The sequence below is a fragment of the Bolinopsis microptera genome, chromosome 9, assembly GCF_026151205.1.
Source record: "Bolinopsis microptera isolate Bmic1 chromosome 9, MBARI_Bmic_1.0, whole genome shotgun sequence".
NCBI lineage: Eukaryota > Metazoa > Ctenophora > Tentaculata > Lobata > Bolinopsidae > Bolinopsis > Bolinopsis microptera.
Genome location: NC_087080.1, coordinates 147,312 through 166,278, shown reverse-complemented (window position 1 = coordinate 166,278; position 18,967 = coordinate 147,312). Strand labels below are relative to the sequence as shown.

Genomic DNA, 18,967 nt, shown 5'->3' with positions numbered 1-18,967 from the left:
AGACCTGTTACTGATGGTTTAGAAGTCAAGGTAAGTGCTAATGTTTATATCTTTGGAGGGGAGACCTGTTACTGATGGTTTAGAAGTCAAGGTAAGTGCTAATGTTTATATCTTTGGAGGGGAGACCTGTTACTGATGGTTTAGAAGTCAAGGTAAGTGCTAATGTTTATATCTTTGGAGGGGGGACCTGTTACTGATGGTTTAGAAGTCAAGGTAAGTGCTAATGTTTTAAAGTCAAGGTAAGTGCTAATGTTTATATCTTTGGAGGGGGACCTGTTACTGATGGTTTAGAAGTCAAGGTAAGTGCTAATGTTTATATCTTTGGAGGGGAGACCTGTTACTGATGGTTTAGAAGTCAAGGTAAGTGCTAATGTTTATATCTTTGGAGGGGAGACCTGTTACTGATGGTTTAGAAGTCAAGGTAAGTGCTAATGTTTATATCTTTGGAGGGGAGACCTGTTACTGATGGTTTAGAAGTCAAGGTAAGTGCTAATGTTTATATCTTTGGAGGGGGGACCTGTTACTGATGGTTTGGAAGTCAAGGTAAGTGCTAATGTTTATATCTTTGGAGGGGAGACCTGTTACTGATGGTTTAGAAGTCAAGGTAAGCGCTAATGTTTATATCTTTGGAGGGGAGTCCTGTTACTGATGGTTTAGAAGTCAAGGTAAGTGCTAATGTTTATATCTTTGGAGGGGAGACCTGTTACTGATGGTTTAGAAGTCAAGGTAAGTGCTAATGTTTATATCTTTGGAGGGGAGACCTGTTACTGATGGTCTAGAAGTCAAGGTAAGTGCTAATGTTTATATCTTTATATAGGTTATTATTGTTGCTAAGTAAACATATCTTACTTTGTAAACCTATACTACCTTACTTTAATAGTTTATAATTGCAGGTTACTTTGTAAACCTATACTACCTTACTTTAATAGTTTATAATTGCAGGTTGGGTTCGGTGAGGTATGGAAAGAGTCACTAACCGAACTGAGCGGTGGACAGAGATCTTTAGTGGCTCTCTCTCTTATCTTATCTCTTCTTCTCTTCAAACCCGCTCCTCTATACATTCTGGACGAGGTAATTATACTTATTATACTAATTATATTAATTATACTTATTATACTAATTATACTAATTATACTAATTATACTCCTCTGTTATGGAATACTGACACGTGTTTCTCCCCAGGTGGACGCAGCGCTAGACTTGTCCCACACTCAGAACATCGGACAGATGTTGAGGGCTCACTTCAAACATTCTCAATTCATCGTGGTCTCCCTCAAAGATGGCATGTTCCAGAATGCTAATGTTCTCTTCAGGTAGATTGGATATTTACATTGTGATTGGTTGGTTTGTGTCACGTGGTGTGAGTACTGTGCTCTGATTGGTTACTTTGTGTCACGTGATGTGAATACTGTGCTCTGATTGGTTACTTTGTGTCACGTGGTGTGAGTACTGTGCTCTGATTGGTTACTTTGTGTCACGTGATGTGAGTACTGTGCTCTGATTGGTTACTTTGTGTCACGTGGTGTGAATACTGTGCTCTGATTGGTTACTTTGTGTCACGTGGTGTGAATACTGGGCTCTGATTGGTTAGTTTGTGTCACGTGGTGTGAGTACTGTGCTCTGATTGGTTACTTTGTGTCACGTGGTGTGAGTACTGTGCTCTGATTGGTTAGTTTGTGCCACGTGGTGTGAATACTGTGCTCTGATTGGTTAGTTTGTGTCACGTGGTGTGAGTACTGTGCTCTGGTTGGTTAGTTTGTGCCACGTGGTGTGAATACTGTGCTCTGATTGGTTAGTTTGTGTCACGTGGTGTGAGTACTGTGCTCTGGTTGGTTAGTTTGCGTCACGTGGTGTAATTACTGTGTTCTGATTGGTTAATTTTTGTCACGTGGTGTGAGTACTGTGCTCTGATTGGTTACTTTGTGTCACGTGGTGTGAGTACTGTGCTCTGATTGGTTACTTTGTGTCACATGATGTGAGTACTGGGCTCTGATTGGTTACTTTGTGTCACGTGGTGTGAATACTGTGCCTGATTGGTTACTTTGTGTCACGTGGTGTGAATACTGTGCTCTGATTGGTTACTTTGTGTCACGTGGTGTGAGTACTGTGCTCTGATTGGTTAGTTTGTGTCACGTGGTGTGAGTACTGTGCTCTGATTGGTTACTTTGTGTCACATGATGTGAGTACTGTGCTCTGATTGGTTAGTTTGTGTCACGTGGTGTGAGTACTGTGCTCTGATTGGTTACTTTGTGTCACGTGGTGTGAATACTGTGCTCTGATTGGTTGGTTTGTGTCACGTGGTGTGAATACTGTGCTCTGATTGGTTCGTTTGTGTCACGTGGTGTGAATACTGTGCTCTGATTGGTTAGTTTGTGTCACGTGGTGTGAATACTGTGCTCTGATTGGTTAGTTTGTGTCACGTGGTGTGAGTACTGTGCTCTGATTGGTTACTTTGTGTCACGTGGTGTGAATACTGTGCTCTGATTGGTTATAATAAGACCCTCATCATATCAGGACGAAGTTTGTTGACGGAGTATCAGCTGTTACACGACACACTCAACATTCCTCCACAAAACCTGTTCTGTCTGAGAAGGAGAATATTCAGCCGCTCGTTAAGAAAAATAAAAAACAAAAGGTTTAGTTTCCATGGTGACTGGTGATGTGAAACCTACTTACTTTTTAAACAGTTGCTATTCAAGTAGCTTCTTTAGTTTAAATTAAGCAAATTGTCAAGTTGAGAACTAAGGTGGTGTTACCATGGTTACGGATTATTAAAACTGCGTATCAAGATCAGTGCGCGGCTTAATGACTATAAGTGTGTACATGACTAGGGAGCACTGAGTTGCTAACTTTTTCTTGTTTAGTATTATACAATGCTGTTAAATACGTAGCGTTTCAAGCAAACGTATGCGTACGCAAACGTATTTGTCGTCGAAAATTCGCGTATTTCGATTTCCACTGTGGAGTAAGAATTTTTTACAATAAATATTTTACAATATTTGATCTGCGCGCGTATTTCGGACAAATTTTAAACGTATTCCGGACAAAATTTAACAGGGTCTAAGTTCAATTTTTTTCGGGCTTATTGATTGGAAACTTCACGTATTCTTACGTATTTCTCTCGAACATTGAATACGCCGTATTTTGAGCAGATTTTTGACGTATTTAACAACGATGGTATTATTACACACTTTGCAAAGCAGGCTTACATTTACAACCTTATGTATTGAGTGCTCGTGTTAAAAAGTAAAAGTAATATATACTGTGACTATTCATTATTTGTTATAGTTAATTGTCCTCACGTGGTATTTATCTACGTGTGTCTTATATTTAATATAAAATTAATACTTTTAATCGGTTAATTTAGATTCAAAGCTTTTTTCTTTGTAAATTTTAAACGATCCAGTTTTTAAGTCACAATTTTTAAATTTCTTGTTCTTTTTTAGTTATCCTACTTTTCCCCTAGTTGATGGTAATGCCGTTGACTTTAATAAAAAATGTGCTAATAAAAACAATCATCATTACTTCTCAGTTTATTATAAGATATTTACGTTTGAAATTATGTACTGAAGTACTGACATTGGTCAGCACTCAGCTTGTGTCACGTGGTGTGAATACTGTGCTCTGATTGGTTAATATCTCAAATCTTTAAAGCAACATTTTAAATCCTGCACCTTTTGTTTGTATCTTTAAGACCTTATTTTTAGTCGCAATGTATTCTGCTTTACCTGGACTGTATTTATATTTATATTGTTGTATTTCAGTTACATTTCATTGGAATCTATCGAAACATTACAATTATTTTACTTTTCTTTGTTCATTAAGTAGAAATGTAAGCGATACAATACAGCAATAGTGAATAGCACTATTCAACGAATCATTTGTAAGTATCAGCCTCACATCGCTTTAACACGTGTGGAAGTGTAGTAGATCTTTACAGTGGAGTTCCCACCTTGACCTACCAGTGAAAACTGAGAGGTGGCGCGCCTGAAAGGTGGCGCGGTGTATGCAGAGTATATGGGAGATAATTCAAACGTAATGAAAGCTAATGTCAGCCGCAAGGCTGACATTATCATACCTTATCATCAGGCGCGCCACCTCTCAGTTTTCACTCGTAGTGGGAACTCCACTGGTAGACAGTAGTGTACTGAAGTGTTTATTTGAGCAACTTGTTTAATTCGCTCGTATCTCCACTATATATCCAGTGGGTATTAGTGCAGTGGAGATTATTATTATCCACAGAAAGCACATCCAAATAAACAGTATGGAATATTTAATTTATTTCAAACAAATATTGGAAGCAGGTCATAAATTACAAATTTAAACTATAAATTTAAATAAGAAAAATTGTAATTTTCATAAATAAACCGATTAAAAAAATGTAATCGTATTCAAAATATTCAATCGCATTCAAAACATTAAAACGTATTCAAAATATTTAATCGTATTCAAAATATTTATTCGTATTCAAAATATTTAATCGTATTCAAAATATTTAATCGTATTCAAAATATTTAATCGCATTCAAAATATTTATTCGTATTCAAAATATTTAATCGTATTCAAAATATTTAATCGCATTCAAAATATTTAATCGTATTCAAAATATTTATTCGAATTCAAAATATTTAACCGTATTCAAAATATTTAATCGCATTCAAAATATTTAATCGTATTCAAGATATAATATAATTATAATATAATAAGTCACTGAAATATCAAGCACTCTGGCCCTGGAAGTGTTAGGATAATCGTATTTGAATATTGTTCATGTTCCCCGTCATACTGACAAGGTTCTACTTTTTAATTGTTAGTTGGTTCTGAGATTCTGTATCCTGGCACCTTCCTAACAGTTCTTCTGATAAACTTTTCTTATCCACAGAGTTGCCAAACTGAAATAGTGGCTGTCTGAGTTTGGTGCTGTTACAGTGTTATGTTTTATCTTTATAAATATATATCTACTATGATTATATAGTTTCATAATATTTAATATAAGACATTTAAAAACTAAGCTTTTAATATTGTCATTATGACTGGGCGGGAAGTTACGTAAATCATGATTTTTGCTCTGAAAAATTAAATATAATTATAAAGTATTGTAAACCGTATTTTATAGGTATACAGATAAATATTATTTTACTCAAACAATTGCATTACAAATTGATAAATAATTAATTAATAAACCATTTTGTCTGTAAAGTGGACTGCGTTAACACTTGTATCACGTCGTGACCCCCTAACACTGCAACAAGTAGTGTATACATTATCCAGAAGTAATGCTAACACTGCAACAAGTAGTGTATACATTACCCAGAAGTAATGCTAACACTGCAACAAGTAGTGTATACATTACCCAGAACTAATGCTAACACTGCAACAAGTAGTGTATACATTACCCAGAGGTAATGCTAACACTGCAACAAGTAGTGTATACATTACCCAGAAGTAATGCTAACACTGCAACAAGTAGTGTATACATTACCCAGAGGTAATGCTAACACTGCAACAAGTAGTGTATACATTACCCATAAGTAATGCTAACACTGCAACAAGTAGTGTATACATTACCCAGAAGTAGTGCTAACACTGCAACAAGTAGTGTATACATTACCCAGAAGTAATGCTAACACTGCAACAAGTAGTGTATACATTACCCAGAAGTAGTGTTAACACTGCAACAAGTAGTGTATACATTACCCAGAAGTAATGCTAACACTGCAACAAGTAGTGTATACATTATCCAGAAGTAATGCTAACACTGCAACAAGTAGTGTATACATTACTCAGGAGTAATGCTAACACTGCAACAAGTAGTGTATACATTACCCAGAAGTAATGCTAACACTGCAACAAGTAGTGTATACATTACCCAGAAGTAGTGCTAACACTGCAACAAGTAGTGTATACATTATCCAGAAGTAGTGCTAACACTGCAACAAGTAGTGTATACATTACCCAGAAGTAATGCTAACACTGCAACAAGTAGTGTATACATTACCCAGAAGTAATGCTAACACTGCAACAAGTAGTGTATACATTACCCAGAAGTAATGCTAACACTGCAACAAGTAGTGTATACATTACCCAGAAGTAATGCTAACACTGTAACAAGTAGTGTATACATTACCCAGAAGTAATGCTAACACAGCAACAAGTAGTGTATACATTACCCAGAAGTAATGCTAACACTGCAACAAGTAGTGTATACATTACCCAGAAGTAATGCTAACACTGCAACTTACTTACTTGTACTTGAAAAGGTCTCCTCCTAGTCGTTGGAGTGGCCTGCACCACATAGTAACTCCTTTCTCCGGTGTATTAGACCTCTCCAGTGAACCCTGTCTGTAGCCTGTTGTTCTGCATCTTCTATCGTGATGTTATCGACACCTGTGAAGATTGCTGCATCCTCCCGGACACATGACAACCAGTTTTTCCGAGGTCTACCTCTTGACCTTTTACCATGCTTTGGGATCCAGTGCAGAAGATAGTTGGGTATTCTTTCTTCTGGCATCCTCACCACATGGCCAAACCATCGGAGTCTAGCTGCTCGTACGAAAGTATCAACAGGGGCGATGTTAGCCCGCTTAAGTACATCAGCATTAGATACATGATAAAACCATTTTATTTTCAGGATTCTCCTCAGACATCTATGTTGGAACACCTCAAATCTTTTCATCTGTGTCTGTGTGGTATTCCATACCTCACTTCCATAAAGCAGTATAGTGAGAACAGCCGCTTTGTAAATCCTGATTTTAGTTGGAGTTTTGATGTTGCGACTGTACCATATACTGCTGAGCTGATAGAATGCCCCAGAGGCCTTTTGAATTCGAGCTGACAGTTCTTTGTCAATTGTTCCATTCGCACTGATGATTGCACCCAAGTAAGTGAAATTGCTGACCTGCTGTATTGGGAGACCTTCCACATTGATGTCCATAGTGTCGTCTTTAGAATACGGCCTCTGCGATGCACTTTTGCTGACAACCATGCTCTGTGTTTTGCCAGCATTAATCTTCAGACCCGCATAGGCACTGTATTTGCAGAGAAGGTCAGTGGTTTCCTGCAGCCCCTCTTTTGAGTTATCTAACATGGCCATGTCATCAGCGTAATCAGTGTCCAAAAGATGTTTCTCTTCTACCCCGGGGGCTGGCAGCTGTAATAAAGCCCCTTTGCTAATGACCTTGTTCAGTTCCATAAGGTATGCCGAAAAATTCAAACAAAAGTTGAAGACTGGTGGTCCCTGTATATCACCTTGCCCAGTACCCGAGTTGACATCAAACCAACCTGTGACCTCTCCATTGACCCTAACAGCACTAACTGTGTGAGTGAAGAACGCCTTCATAATTCTAATGTACTTGTCAGGTAAGCCGTAGTGCTGCATACTTCTCCAAATGAACTGCCTGTCAATTGAATCAAAAGCTGCTTTGAAATCAACAAAATTAATATACAGAGGGATATTATACTCAATGCATTGGTGTATAATACAGCGGAGTGAATAAACCTGGTCAATACATGAGCGATTCTGTCTAAAACCACTTTGATTCTCCCGGAGGAATTTTTCCTGCAACAATGAATTGAAATATACGTATAATATAAGACACAATCAGATGGTTATTAAAAAGTAGATTTAAAGAATTAATCTCACAACAATCATACTGCACGTTTCAACTTACCACTTCACCAGATATTTCGTTGCACGTGCAGAAACGCTGTTTTAGTTGAACATCTGATTTCCGTCTGGTATCGGATATCATCTGATCTTCTAGACATGTCATATATTGTTAAATGATTTCACTGTTAGAATAAAATAATCAAACTATTGACTATTCTGCAGTATAATGTATATTAGAAATTAGAAATTAGAAAGATCTTTACAATTGAACACTGATTAAAACTGAAGTTTTAAAAGATAATTCTCAGGGGGGGGGGGGCATTATTCAGACAAACTCAGTAATCAAACACAAGTAAAACGTATAAATAACGAGTCTGTAACATAATATGCTCAGATACAGTTAGAAAAGTAGTAGTATTCAACTGAATATATATACAGTATACACAAACAATAAAGCAGTAACATTCACTGTTCACTCATATCACAAACATACATATATTTGGTAAATACATTAGAATCGTGGAGAAAAGCGACATAACAAACGTAAGGTAAATTTATAGAGATAAGTTTGATTTCTATCGATGGATAGATGGAAGAATTTCAGAAGGTGCAAGCGTTACCATAGTAACACTCTTTTCAAGCGATGTACCCAGGTAAAATTAACCAAAATAATTGGTATGTTTATAATTATATTGGCGATAGATCATAGTATTATAGATAGATCATATCGACAAAAAGGGAAATAAGTTGCCGATAGATCCAAATAAAAGCAGACTCAACTCTGAGATCTGGATACCACCATAATATTACCTTATATGGTAGCGTTACCATGGTAATACTCTTGGGAGAGATATTATAGACGCGGTAAACAGATTGAGTCATTGATTAACCAATCAGCTTCCAGCATTACCAATCTCAGCTACGTGTTTTAACATCTAGCCAGATACATTATCAAGAGGGGTAATTAACATAATAATGTAATTAACATAATAATGTTATTAACATAATAATGTAATCAATGTTACATTGTTATGTAACATAATAATGTAATTAACATAATAATGTTCATTTGCACGCGGGATTAGTTTTGGGTACTGGGTACATCCGAGATATTCACTGTTCATATTATAAATTAAAACTGCTGCACACCAATAATGTAGTAATGATGTTGCTTTATTTCTGATAAAGTAATATAAGTGCTAATAAAGTAATATCATTATCAATAAAGTAACATCATTTCTAATAAAATTATATCATTATCATTAATTACTGAGATAAAGTAACACCATTTCTAATAAAATTATATCATTATTACCTAATTATTACCGATAAAGTAATATCATTACTTATAGATTATACAATCGAACTTCAAGGTGTGGTTATTGAATATAAGACAGAGGATATGAGATTATGTAAGTTTCTAAATACTTATTAATTGTAAATATCTAGTTAGAATGAATAGGTAGGAGTATTTACCCGTTGAGTCAAAACCTGCATTAGGTGAGCAATTCTATTCGGAGTGCCCTCACGTATCCAATGGTATCTTAAACAATAGTATCTTAAACAATAATCAATAGAAATTAACCCTTAACACCACAACCGCCTATCATATTTGTGAACACGCATAACATTGTCGTATGAAAGTATGAACTCTCTTTGCAGTCCAAACAGTGCCCCTCCCCTAATAACCTAATAAGATTATAGTATAATATGACACCGAATCTTACCCGGGTAACCCAATTACACTATTTATGCAGCTACATATGCGAGCCCCGTAACTCTTACCGTTCTGCTCAAGCCATTTTGTGTAACATTTGTGGTACAAAACCATCAATTAAACCACTTACCACCGACCGATTTAAAAAATCTTTACCATTTGGCTTCTTCGTAGTTTTGTCGGCACTATACCGAAAAAACCAGCCCCGTAACTCTTACCGTTTACTTGATTAAGCCGCTCGGAAACACACATTCTGGGATTATTAAGGTGATGTAAGTTTCTAAATACTTATTTGTAAATATCTAGTTAGAATGGAGAAGGCGGACCACATTGTACCAGAATAGTAATATCACATTAACAATAAACTTCAAACATTGTATAAATATCTCCGGGATTTCGACGCGGGATCATATTATCACTCAGCCCGGCCCGCTGTTAGATAAACATCTCAAGGTGATATCATCCCGCCCCGGAAATTCGTATAAACCCGGCCCGCTTTTTACTTTTAGTCGTAACTGATGTTTATCATTCAATTCTCCGACTTACAATAATCAATGATACTGCTGATTAGAACTCGATAATAGTAGAACAGTTAGACGCGCGATCACGTGGGCGCGTCACGTGCGTACCACGTGCCACCAATAGCATACGCCGAGTCTATACCACGTGACACGAAAGCGCACCACGTGATATGAAACATCGTAACCGTCCACTTCTTTTACACGCAAATTCCTGGGAACGTTGCCAAAGCAGCTAATTCTTGGAATTTCTCCAACGCGTGGCGTGAGAAGTTGGCGACTAGCCAGCTACCCTTGTCCGTGCCCTAAAAATAGTATTGTTTTGCTTGCTCTCCTTCCAGCTCTTGTTCCTGCTAACGTTCAAGCTATTGCTCCACTATGACAGATCGGTTTGACATTCAGATTGATGAACTGCTTTCCAATCTCTTCTAAAGTATAAATCCCTTGTCGAAATCGCCGGAGATAATTATAATCCATAAACACTTCACGCTCAGGGCTAAATAAATGTAATCCCTCAGCTGGCGCTTCGGGATTACATATTAACACAAAACTCGTGCGCTGCGCGCACTCGTATGTGTTTATCAGATCATCCCGCTAGCGCGGGATGATCTGTTATATAAACCCTTTGCGTGGCGGGTTTATGTTATTATAAACTGACAAGCTAAACTGCTGAATTAACAATATCTTGTCCTGTTTCTATGGTAAAAATATCTTGTCCTGTTTCTATTGTAACAATATCTTGTCCGACAGGCAGATACTCTGTTTGTCCTGATGTAGAATTCCTCCTGTTTCTATGGTAACAGTTCCTCAGTTCTGCAACTTTTCTGGTTACCCAGCCGTGTTTTGAGGGTGTTTTAACCCCGTTGATGTGGAAATTAGAGTGTTTCTCATCGTACAGCACTATAGTAGTGTCAGGAAGGTTTGCTGCGTTATTATTACAAGGGTTCAAGTATACTGCGAGTCTTTCTTTTTCTGTTATCCACTTCTCAATATCCTTTATACATTGAGCTGAACCCCATTTTCCACTGTCATATTTAGTAAGAATCTCAGTGGGAGCTGTTTCACACCAGGCAAGAACTTTATTTTCCCATTGCTGCTCTTTTAAGGAAAAGTATTCTTCGCAGAGGTTACTGATCTGTTCAACCAGCTCATCATTGAGAATGTCACCTTCAGTCGCATCAGTGTACTTGTTTTCTATTCTACCTTTCAGTTTGTTGCACGCTGGTACGAGATTAGGACTCAACTCATCGTCTCTGATATGTTCAATACTGCGGAACACATTTGAACCAATCGCTCTACACCTCGAGATAAGCTTGGGGTCCACTTTTTCAATGTTCTCAATACCAGGAAATAAATATATCTGATGACGATGAATATTGTCGTACTTTCTCACTTTAGTAATGAGCAAATCCACGTCCTTACGACGCAACTGAAGATTCTCAGCAAGATTCTCAGCATCACTAATTGAAAGCGAGAGTCTCCTGTAAGTGCTATTAAATGGTCGAGTAAAACAGTTTCTAAGTTTCTTCAGAAAACTTGATCGTGAGCAGCATTTGCTCTGATTAACAGGTTCATCTTTATCTGTGTGTTCTCTACCCAACATGCAGTCATAACAGGGATCTAGAACTTGGAGTCTGTAATTATACTGATTGGACGAGTAGACTTTTGTGCTGTTTATCTTTGTTGCTTTTTCAGTTACATGACAAAATCGAGTGCTTGTGGTCACCTGGGATTTATATCCAAACTGCTTCAACCTGGGGTTGATTGAAACCGACAATAATTTAGATGTCTTGTCTGGATTAAGAACTGTTAAGTACAGCATATACATTGCACCAGATATGAGAAATAGTGCCAGCGATACATACCCCAAATCCATTATCCATCGTTTAGAGTTGAGAGTGTTTGCTAAAACCGTGACGGTTATTACTTCTAACAGGTGAAACACATAAATCATGAAAAACTGTCGTCTTGATCTTAAATGATAAGTGCTTGGAACACGTCCTGACACCAGATCTATAGGATTTCGGAGGCTCACTATAAAGGATTCACTCCATGATAGACAGAACACTAGTGCGCATCGTCCAATTATTACAAGTTTACTGTTTCTGTTACTGCCTTCTCTCAGAATAAAATCCTTTATCACAAATTTTCTTTTTACCATCGAAAAGTCATAAGGAGACTGCCACTCGTGATGAGATAGTAAGTGAGTAACAGAAGATAACAATATGTGAAGAAATACACTGATGGTAAAAATCCACATAGTTCCATTATCACGCATCACGCTGAATAGAACAAGGCACATGATAAGTCGTGAATTAAGTGAGAGCAATACTCCTATGAACGACACTAGTTTCTGACATGTCCTGAGGGCTCCAGGAGAATTGTCTGCACTCCTGCACAACTCTTCAAAACTTGCTACTTTATAGCAGAGTGTTAGTATACCATATACAGTTGAAAATAGGGTAACATATTCATCTGATCCCAAACTAAAATCAACATCACTTTTGTTGCTGTCGATGAATTTATACAAAATTATACCCTTGATAAGAGTGCAGGGCACATTCTCTAGGATCTTCTCTTGAGTGGAGAGTCTTCCAAAATGAAATTTATTACTTATGATTGTATACAGCGTTTTACTCCGATGAAACACCAGCTCAAAAGCTCTTATGAGGGGATGCAGCTGTAATACTGTTAAAATGTTCAAGATAGCGTGTTTCACACTGTTAAACCTCCAAGGGAAAAAGAACTTCATTATTCGTCCTCTGTTTGATCCCTGTAGAGATATCACAGGATCGACACTTATCATGTTCCAGCATTGAATGTAATACCGTAAAACAGATTGATAATTTAGATAAATCAAAGGTAAAATACTAAATAAAAGTAAACAATAACCCTCATACCGTGTGCTCAAAGTAGCATCATTAACAGAGTTTATCCCTACTTTAATGTCTAAAACAATGTCTACAATATATAGAGCAAAAAATTTCAAGATATTTAATATAAACAGTGTGTTGACCAAAACACATTTATGTCGCTTTTCACCACAACTTAAGTACGTATTTATCAACTCTGCAGCATGTCTAGATAGCTCAGTGTCAGTGTCTAACTCGGCGATTTCCTTCAAAGAATGTGTGTGTGGAACTAACAATGCAGCAACTTTAGCAGGGTGGTTGCATGTGAGCCTGGTGACAATACCCCGTAATATATGAATTTTGTACTCAGAAGATAACACATCAGATCTGATCCGGGAGATACACGTGTCTATGAGTTGTTTGTTGGAGAAGTGCTCATGTAAAGCCATGCTCCCTTGTAACATGCTGTAAATACAATCAATAGTGCTCTCCAGTACCTTCACATTACTGCTTGTTTGGAAAATATTTGTCACTAGTTCGGGTTTATCTCCGTACTCTGTACTGTTAGCTATTAACTCACAGATATCCTCCCTATTACAGGTAATGTTCAGTAAAGTTACAAGTACCTTAACCATCACAGTGTCATCTTTACTCCACTTCTGTAGTAGTTTAGATATAAGGGTTAGAACTCCCTCCCCAACAAGGTGGTCAACATGTGAGATATCACCGTTATCGTAAGAAACGTAACATAGAGTAGCTGATATATTGCACATAACCTCACTGTCAGTGCAATTTTCACATGTTGTTATCAAATGTTTTATTACACCACTTTTAACCAGTGAGCTTATTACAGCTTTATCTCCTAGATAAGCTACTCTTCTCAGCACATATGTCAGGTTTCTACGATACACCTCCTCAGTATTACTGTCGTACTGTTCACTAAACTTGCTGATAAAGTTAGCTGAAACAACCTCTCTGATTACTTGTTTTCCAAATTCTTCTTCTCTACCAGGTATCGCTTTTATGATACTAGCTAGCTTTACAATACCGCCCTCAGTGAACATTTCATTTGTCGGTGGTATTAACAGTTGTAATAGCTCACTTTTTTCAATACTGCCCAGGTATTTGAATAACAGTATCGCAGCAGTTACTTTACAGCTTGTGTCCGAACTTATTATTTCTCTAAGAGGTTGATGTTTATTTCTCAGTATATCAACAAATCTAGGCTGGTTTAATGAAACAATATCTTCACCTAGTGACATCTCATAAGAACATATCGTGTTGATCATGGAAAGTATTCTCCCAGCTATAACATCGTTACTTTTCCAGGTCTCCAGCAGGTATATCACTTTATCATAAAGACCCTCCTCGGCAATGTCTGACAAAAGAACCCTGTTATGTTTGGAACATACATCTCTTAAGACTGTCACTACGTTTGTTATGAGATCTGCATCTGTTGAGTAAACACAGTCTGTAAGGATGAGCCTCACTATACCTCTATGAACTAGCTCCTTTAAATCTTCCTTATCACCGAAGTATCCGACCCTTCTCAAAATGAAAGTTGCATCCCTCCTAAATTGCAACTCCTCATTACTCTTATACAAATCAACAAACACACTGTAAAACTCAGTTTGTTTCAGCTTCTTTACCACATCTATTTTGTCTTTATCATCAGGAACTGAGCGAAGTTTGGTAGCGAGAGAAGATATTTCCTCTTTTGTACCAAGTTTACTATTTAAAGTAATCATCTTACCTACTTCTTGCTCTGGATTGTCTATTCCTACCATGTACCAGACTGTTCTTATCTTCGACTGAAATGTATTATAAAAAGTTTTCACATTATATTAGAATTTACTGGGCGGCGCTCAGCCTGTCATTCCGCCGAATCTTTATTTGTTTATGAACATTATAGCCTGGGGTCCCCAGGTAAGATTAGAATGGGAAATGCGCTAGTCGAAAGCTTTACTGGAGGATATTTAAAATCAGTTATGTTTTAATTTCTCTTCATTTAGCTCCGCACTGTAGAAAGTGTGGATGTTATTTGACTTTATTTGACAATGACATCAAAGTATTTCATCACATCAAAAATATCGATCACATTAACCAAAGTTATGAAAAGTCATAGCGTGGGCGTAAAACTAGCGATAGCTACCTTATCGGATTTTATTTGAGCGGACATAAATTTGACGCTGGAGGCCCTAGCTTCTTTTCTCGTCCAGAAAACGCGACTTAAGTTGTCGAAATTTATTAATCATCTTAAGAATATTACTTTTGACAGAGCAAATTGGCACAAGTGCAAGTTTTATAATTCTCTTCTTTAAAAGAAAGACTAGATAGCGTTGTGTTTATCTGGTATTTAGAACTTTGGTATATCTATATAATATTTTAAACTTAAAAAACAATGATGATTTATCAAAAAATGACCCTCTGGCGTGACCAATTTTAGCTCGCAAATGGAGTTGAAACCTCGCGATTTTTAGCAGGGTTGTAGAAAAAGGACAGAAATAGGAGATAGCATTCTTAGAATTATGATTAAGGCTTTAGATTTTGTATAATTAACGTCGGAAGTGAGGTAAAATAAACGTTAGATTAAAGCAGCGCTTTTTTATCAAAGGTCAACTACGTCGTTGCGCAGCAACATCAAGAGATTACACGTGCGCGAACAACCACAGTACAACACAGGTTAGCAACGCGCGTTGCCATGCTTTATAACTGCCTCATTACTACGTCATAACTAGCTCACATTACAAAGTTACAATTACGCTATGACTATCCATAACTTTGGTTGTGATTGATGTTTTTTGATGCAGTAACAAGTATCGATTAGACAATACTTAAACCTTTGTCGTCATTAGAAAGTAAAAATCCATACAATTTATGTTACGGAGCTAGAGCCTAGATGATAGATGATAACAAGAAACTATAATATAACATAAATGATTTTAATGTCCTCGAAAAAAGCTTTTAGCTAGCGGGTGTACAGGTTGGAAGAAGCCTTCGAGCTATGTAGGCAGGTTATAAGGCACAACACTCATAGTCATACTCGAAAAAAAACTAGGTATGGTACAAGAAAATGTATGGTCAGAAACAGGTCGTAAATAATACGGAATATTGTAACTGTCCCTTTTATCACGAATCAATCGCTCCTACTAAATCGCTCGCCCAAATTTTAAGAAAATTCTTGTGAAAAGGCCCTTTGGGTATGAAATTGATCTGAGTAGGTGTATTTTTGGACGCAATACGAACAATTAAAAAGGTAGATTGATAACAGCATGTACATGAGCTTATGAGGTTTAACTGTATAAGATGAGTTATAAGAATGGATAGATAGTTTTTCGCTCTATAAGGCAGTTGACCAAGGCCGAGTCTATCGAGCACAAAATAAAAGACTTGGTGCAACATCAAGCCTAAATAGAACAATCTGATGTAGTCCTCATCAGTGCTGGTGTCTTAAAAACGGTCGTGCTGATTCTGTTAACTTGCAATCTCGAAGATCGACTGTAGAGTGATTTAGCACGCACCTTGCATAACTACTTGAAACACTTCACGGGTCAATTCAGAACACGATTCATTTTTACACCCTTAACCTGAACGCAGACCCTTACCGTGAGATGAACGACAGCATACGCTTGGCATACATTGCATGCCACTTTTCGCGCGCGAAGGCGGAAAATATCTTTGATGTTTGTGATACGCAACATATATCACTATCATCAAGCATACGCTGAGGCAAACCGGAATTTGAATTGTCAAACAAATGGAAATTCAGCGAAACCCCTACATGATATCTACATGACACTGATGCCAACCCTAACCCAATCTCTAACCGAAGCATATGCTTAAACCCTAATTCTAACGGAAAATTAAACCAACTTCCTTATCATATCTTTATATGGTCATATCGGCTTTTACTAATTCATATCACGTGATTGAGGCACTTTTTCGCCGATACCTCGCCAGTATTTGGTAAATCATTTTTTCGTTTTCAGCATTTGCCGTATATAAACATGAATTTTATGAACATTTTTAACTAACATGCTAAAATATAAGGAGACTAGGTTAATTAGTTCTTTTTGTAGGTTTACCTTGTGTTCAGAACAGATTTTTGAGCTACTTGTTTCTTGACAATCTCACGTGTAGGTGAAATGATCCTGAAATTGTATAGTTATTTGTCCAGTGGTCATGTTCAAAATGAACAATAGACCATTAAATCTTTTTAAGTCAAATAGGTACTTATCAGTTTTCACACAGTTAGTTACCATCAACGATAAAAAAGTAAGATATAGTTTTTATAATAACCTTAAGCTGTTTAGTACTCCTTTTCTTCTTGTTTGGCTTTGTTTTATAGAGTACTGAATTAACCTGTAAATGACAATTAACACTAACAGTTTATTGAACATTAAAACAATTAAACCAACTAGTATAATTTTGTAAAACTTTAAAAATTAATCCAGTCTGTTTATACAAAAAATAGTACTCGCACAAACGTGTTCAAATAAGCAATTAGTGATTAAATTACAATCAATTTAAAGATAAACACATAAAAATATATCAATAAAGGTCATGTTGGCTGTTAGGGTTAAAAACTGTCGGAAGGTTAATAGGTAGGTACTCTAGGTTGGTACTCTAGGGTAGGTACTCTAGGTAGGTACTCTAGGTATGTACACTAGGTAGGTACTCTAGGTAAGTACTCTAGGTAGGTACTCTAGGTAGGAACTCTAGGTAAGTACTCTAGGTAAGTACTCTAGGTAGGTACTCTAGGTAAGTACTCTAGGTATGTACTCTAGGTAAGTACTCTAGGTAAGTACTCTATGCAGGTACTCTATAAAGCTATAAAATCGTACCGTAGTAATATAGTGTGGTAACCAATTAATGGTTGGAAACATATTTTATGCTTACCAAATCGTATTCTTAGCCCCATATTTATTTTCACTTTCTGGCTGCCAATCACAAGCTATAATAGGATTGTTATATAAGCATCTTTGAACGTGTTCCAAATAACATAATGGTAACAAAACACAACCTTTTGATATTTGTTAAATAATACTGATATCATCTAACGTTAAACTTATTAAGAAATTATTTAATAAATTAAGAAATTATCTTAAGATATTATGAAATTACTTAGACGGCAATATCAGTGACTAAGTAACGGCAAAGTTAAGCTGTTCAAATGACGAAGGCTAGAACCGCACGCAACACCGAGACCTCGAGATGAGAATAGAATTACACACACACACTAATAACCGGGCTCTCTTTACATAATTCACATTCCAGAACAACAACAGAATAGTTCCTTCAACATTAGATCATTATATCGCATAACGAACGCGCTAAATCTCTCTTAGTCTAAGTAAGTGACTGTTCATATGTCAGCTCTCCTCCAAATATGTACTTGGATTTATATAATACGCGTGACATTTTCACCATCAGACTAAAGTTAAGAGCTTATGAGTTGTAGAGTTGTTTGAAAAATTCCGGTCCTCGATAAATTGTGGCGACCTTGATCTGCTTTATAATATGTGTAATTGGATTTATTTTGCTCGAGATCAACGATCTAATGAACCTACAAAGTTTTCGGATATTATTTTGTAAAAATTTGAAATTACGGTGCAAATTAGATTTAGCTACCAAGACACTATCACGATCTAATTACTCAAAATAAAATAGTAACAAAATGCAGTGGGAAACTTGTGACCGCACCAAAGGAGGAGGAGGAGGAGGAGGAGGAGGAGGAGGAGGAGGAGGAGGAGGAGGAGGAGGAGGAGGAGGAGGAGGAGGAGGAGGAGGAGGAGGAGGAGGAGGAGGAGGAGGAGGAGGAGGAGGAGGAGGAGGAGGAGGAGGAGGAGGAGGAGGAGGAGGAGGAGGAGGAGGAGGAGGAGGAGGAGGAGGAGGAGGAGGAGGAGGAGGAGGAGGAGGAGGAGGAGGAGGAGGAGGAGGAGGAGGAGGAGGAGGAGGAGGAGGAGGAGGAGGAGGAGGAGGAGGAGGAGGAGGAGGAGGAGGAGGAGGAGGAGGAGGAGGAGGAGGAGGAGGAGGAGGAGGAGGAGGAGGAGGAGGAGGAGGAGGAGGAGGAGGAGGAGGAGGAGGAGGAGGAGGAGGAGGAGGAGGAGGAGGAGGAGGAGGAGGAGGAGGAGGAGGAGGAGGAGGAGGAGGAGGAGGAGGAGGAGGAGGAGGAGGAGGAGGAGGAGGAGGAGGAGGAGGAGGAGGAGGAGGAGGAGGAGGAGGAGGAGGAGGAGGAGGAGGAGGAGGAGGAGGAGGAGGAGGAGGAGGA

General features: G+C 37.6%; 2 protein-coding genes across 2 annotated transcripts in view; one reads left to right on the top strand and one right to left on the bottom strand.

Moving 5' to 3' along the window:
- The window catches only part of LOC134821020 (structural maintenance of chromosomes protein 2-like), a 73,915-nt gene that overhangs the window by 11,017 nt on the left and 43,931 nt on the right, over positions 1-18,967 (top strand). The window contains exons 3-5 of the mRNA XM_063831684.1: positions 943-1,071; positions 1,183-1,313; positions 2,515-2,668. Of these exons, the coding sequence (XP_063687754.1) occupies positions 943-1,071; positions 1,183-1,313; positions 2,515-2,641 (387 nt within the window). The 3' untranslated portion in view covers positions 2,642-2,668. The remainder of the gene's footprint in view (positions 1-942; positions 1,072-1,182; positions 1,314-2,514; positions 2,669-18,967) is intronic.
- LOC134820405 (uncharacterized) lies at positions 10,156-17,848 on the bottom strand. The gene is made up of 4 exons (XM_063830779.1): positions 17,596-17,848; positions 16,996-17,058; positions 16,782-16,847; positions 10,156-14,507 (listed from the first exon to the last, which is right to left on the bottom strand). Exon 4 carries the CDS (start codon positions 14,481-14,483, stop codon positions 10,506-10,508), a length of 3,978 nt encoding a protein of 1,325 aa, XP_063686849.1. The 5' UTR covers positions 14,484-14,507; positions 16,782-16,847; positions 16,996-17,058; positions 17,596-17,848; the 3' UTR covers positions 10,156-10,505.

Coding starts and splice junctions, on each gene's coding strand:
- LOC134820405 (XM_063830779.1), bottom strand. CDS start 14,483: ATGGTAGGAATAGACAATCCAGAGCAAGAAGTAGGTAAGATGATTACT.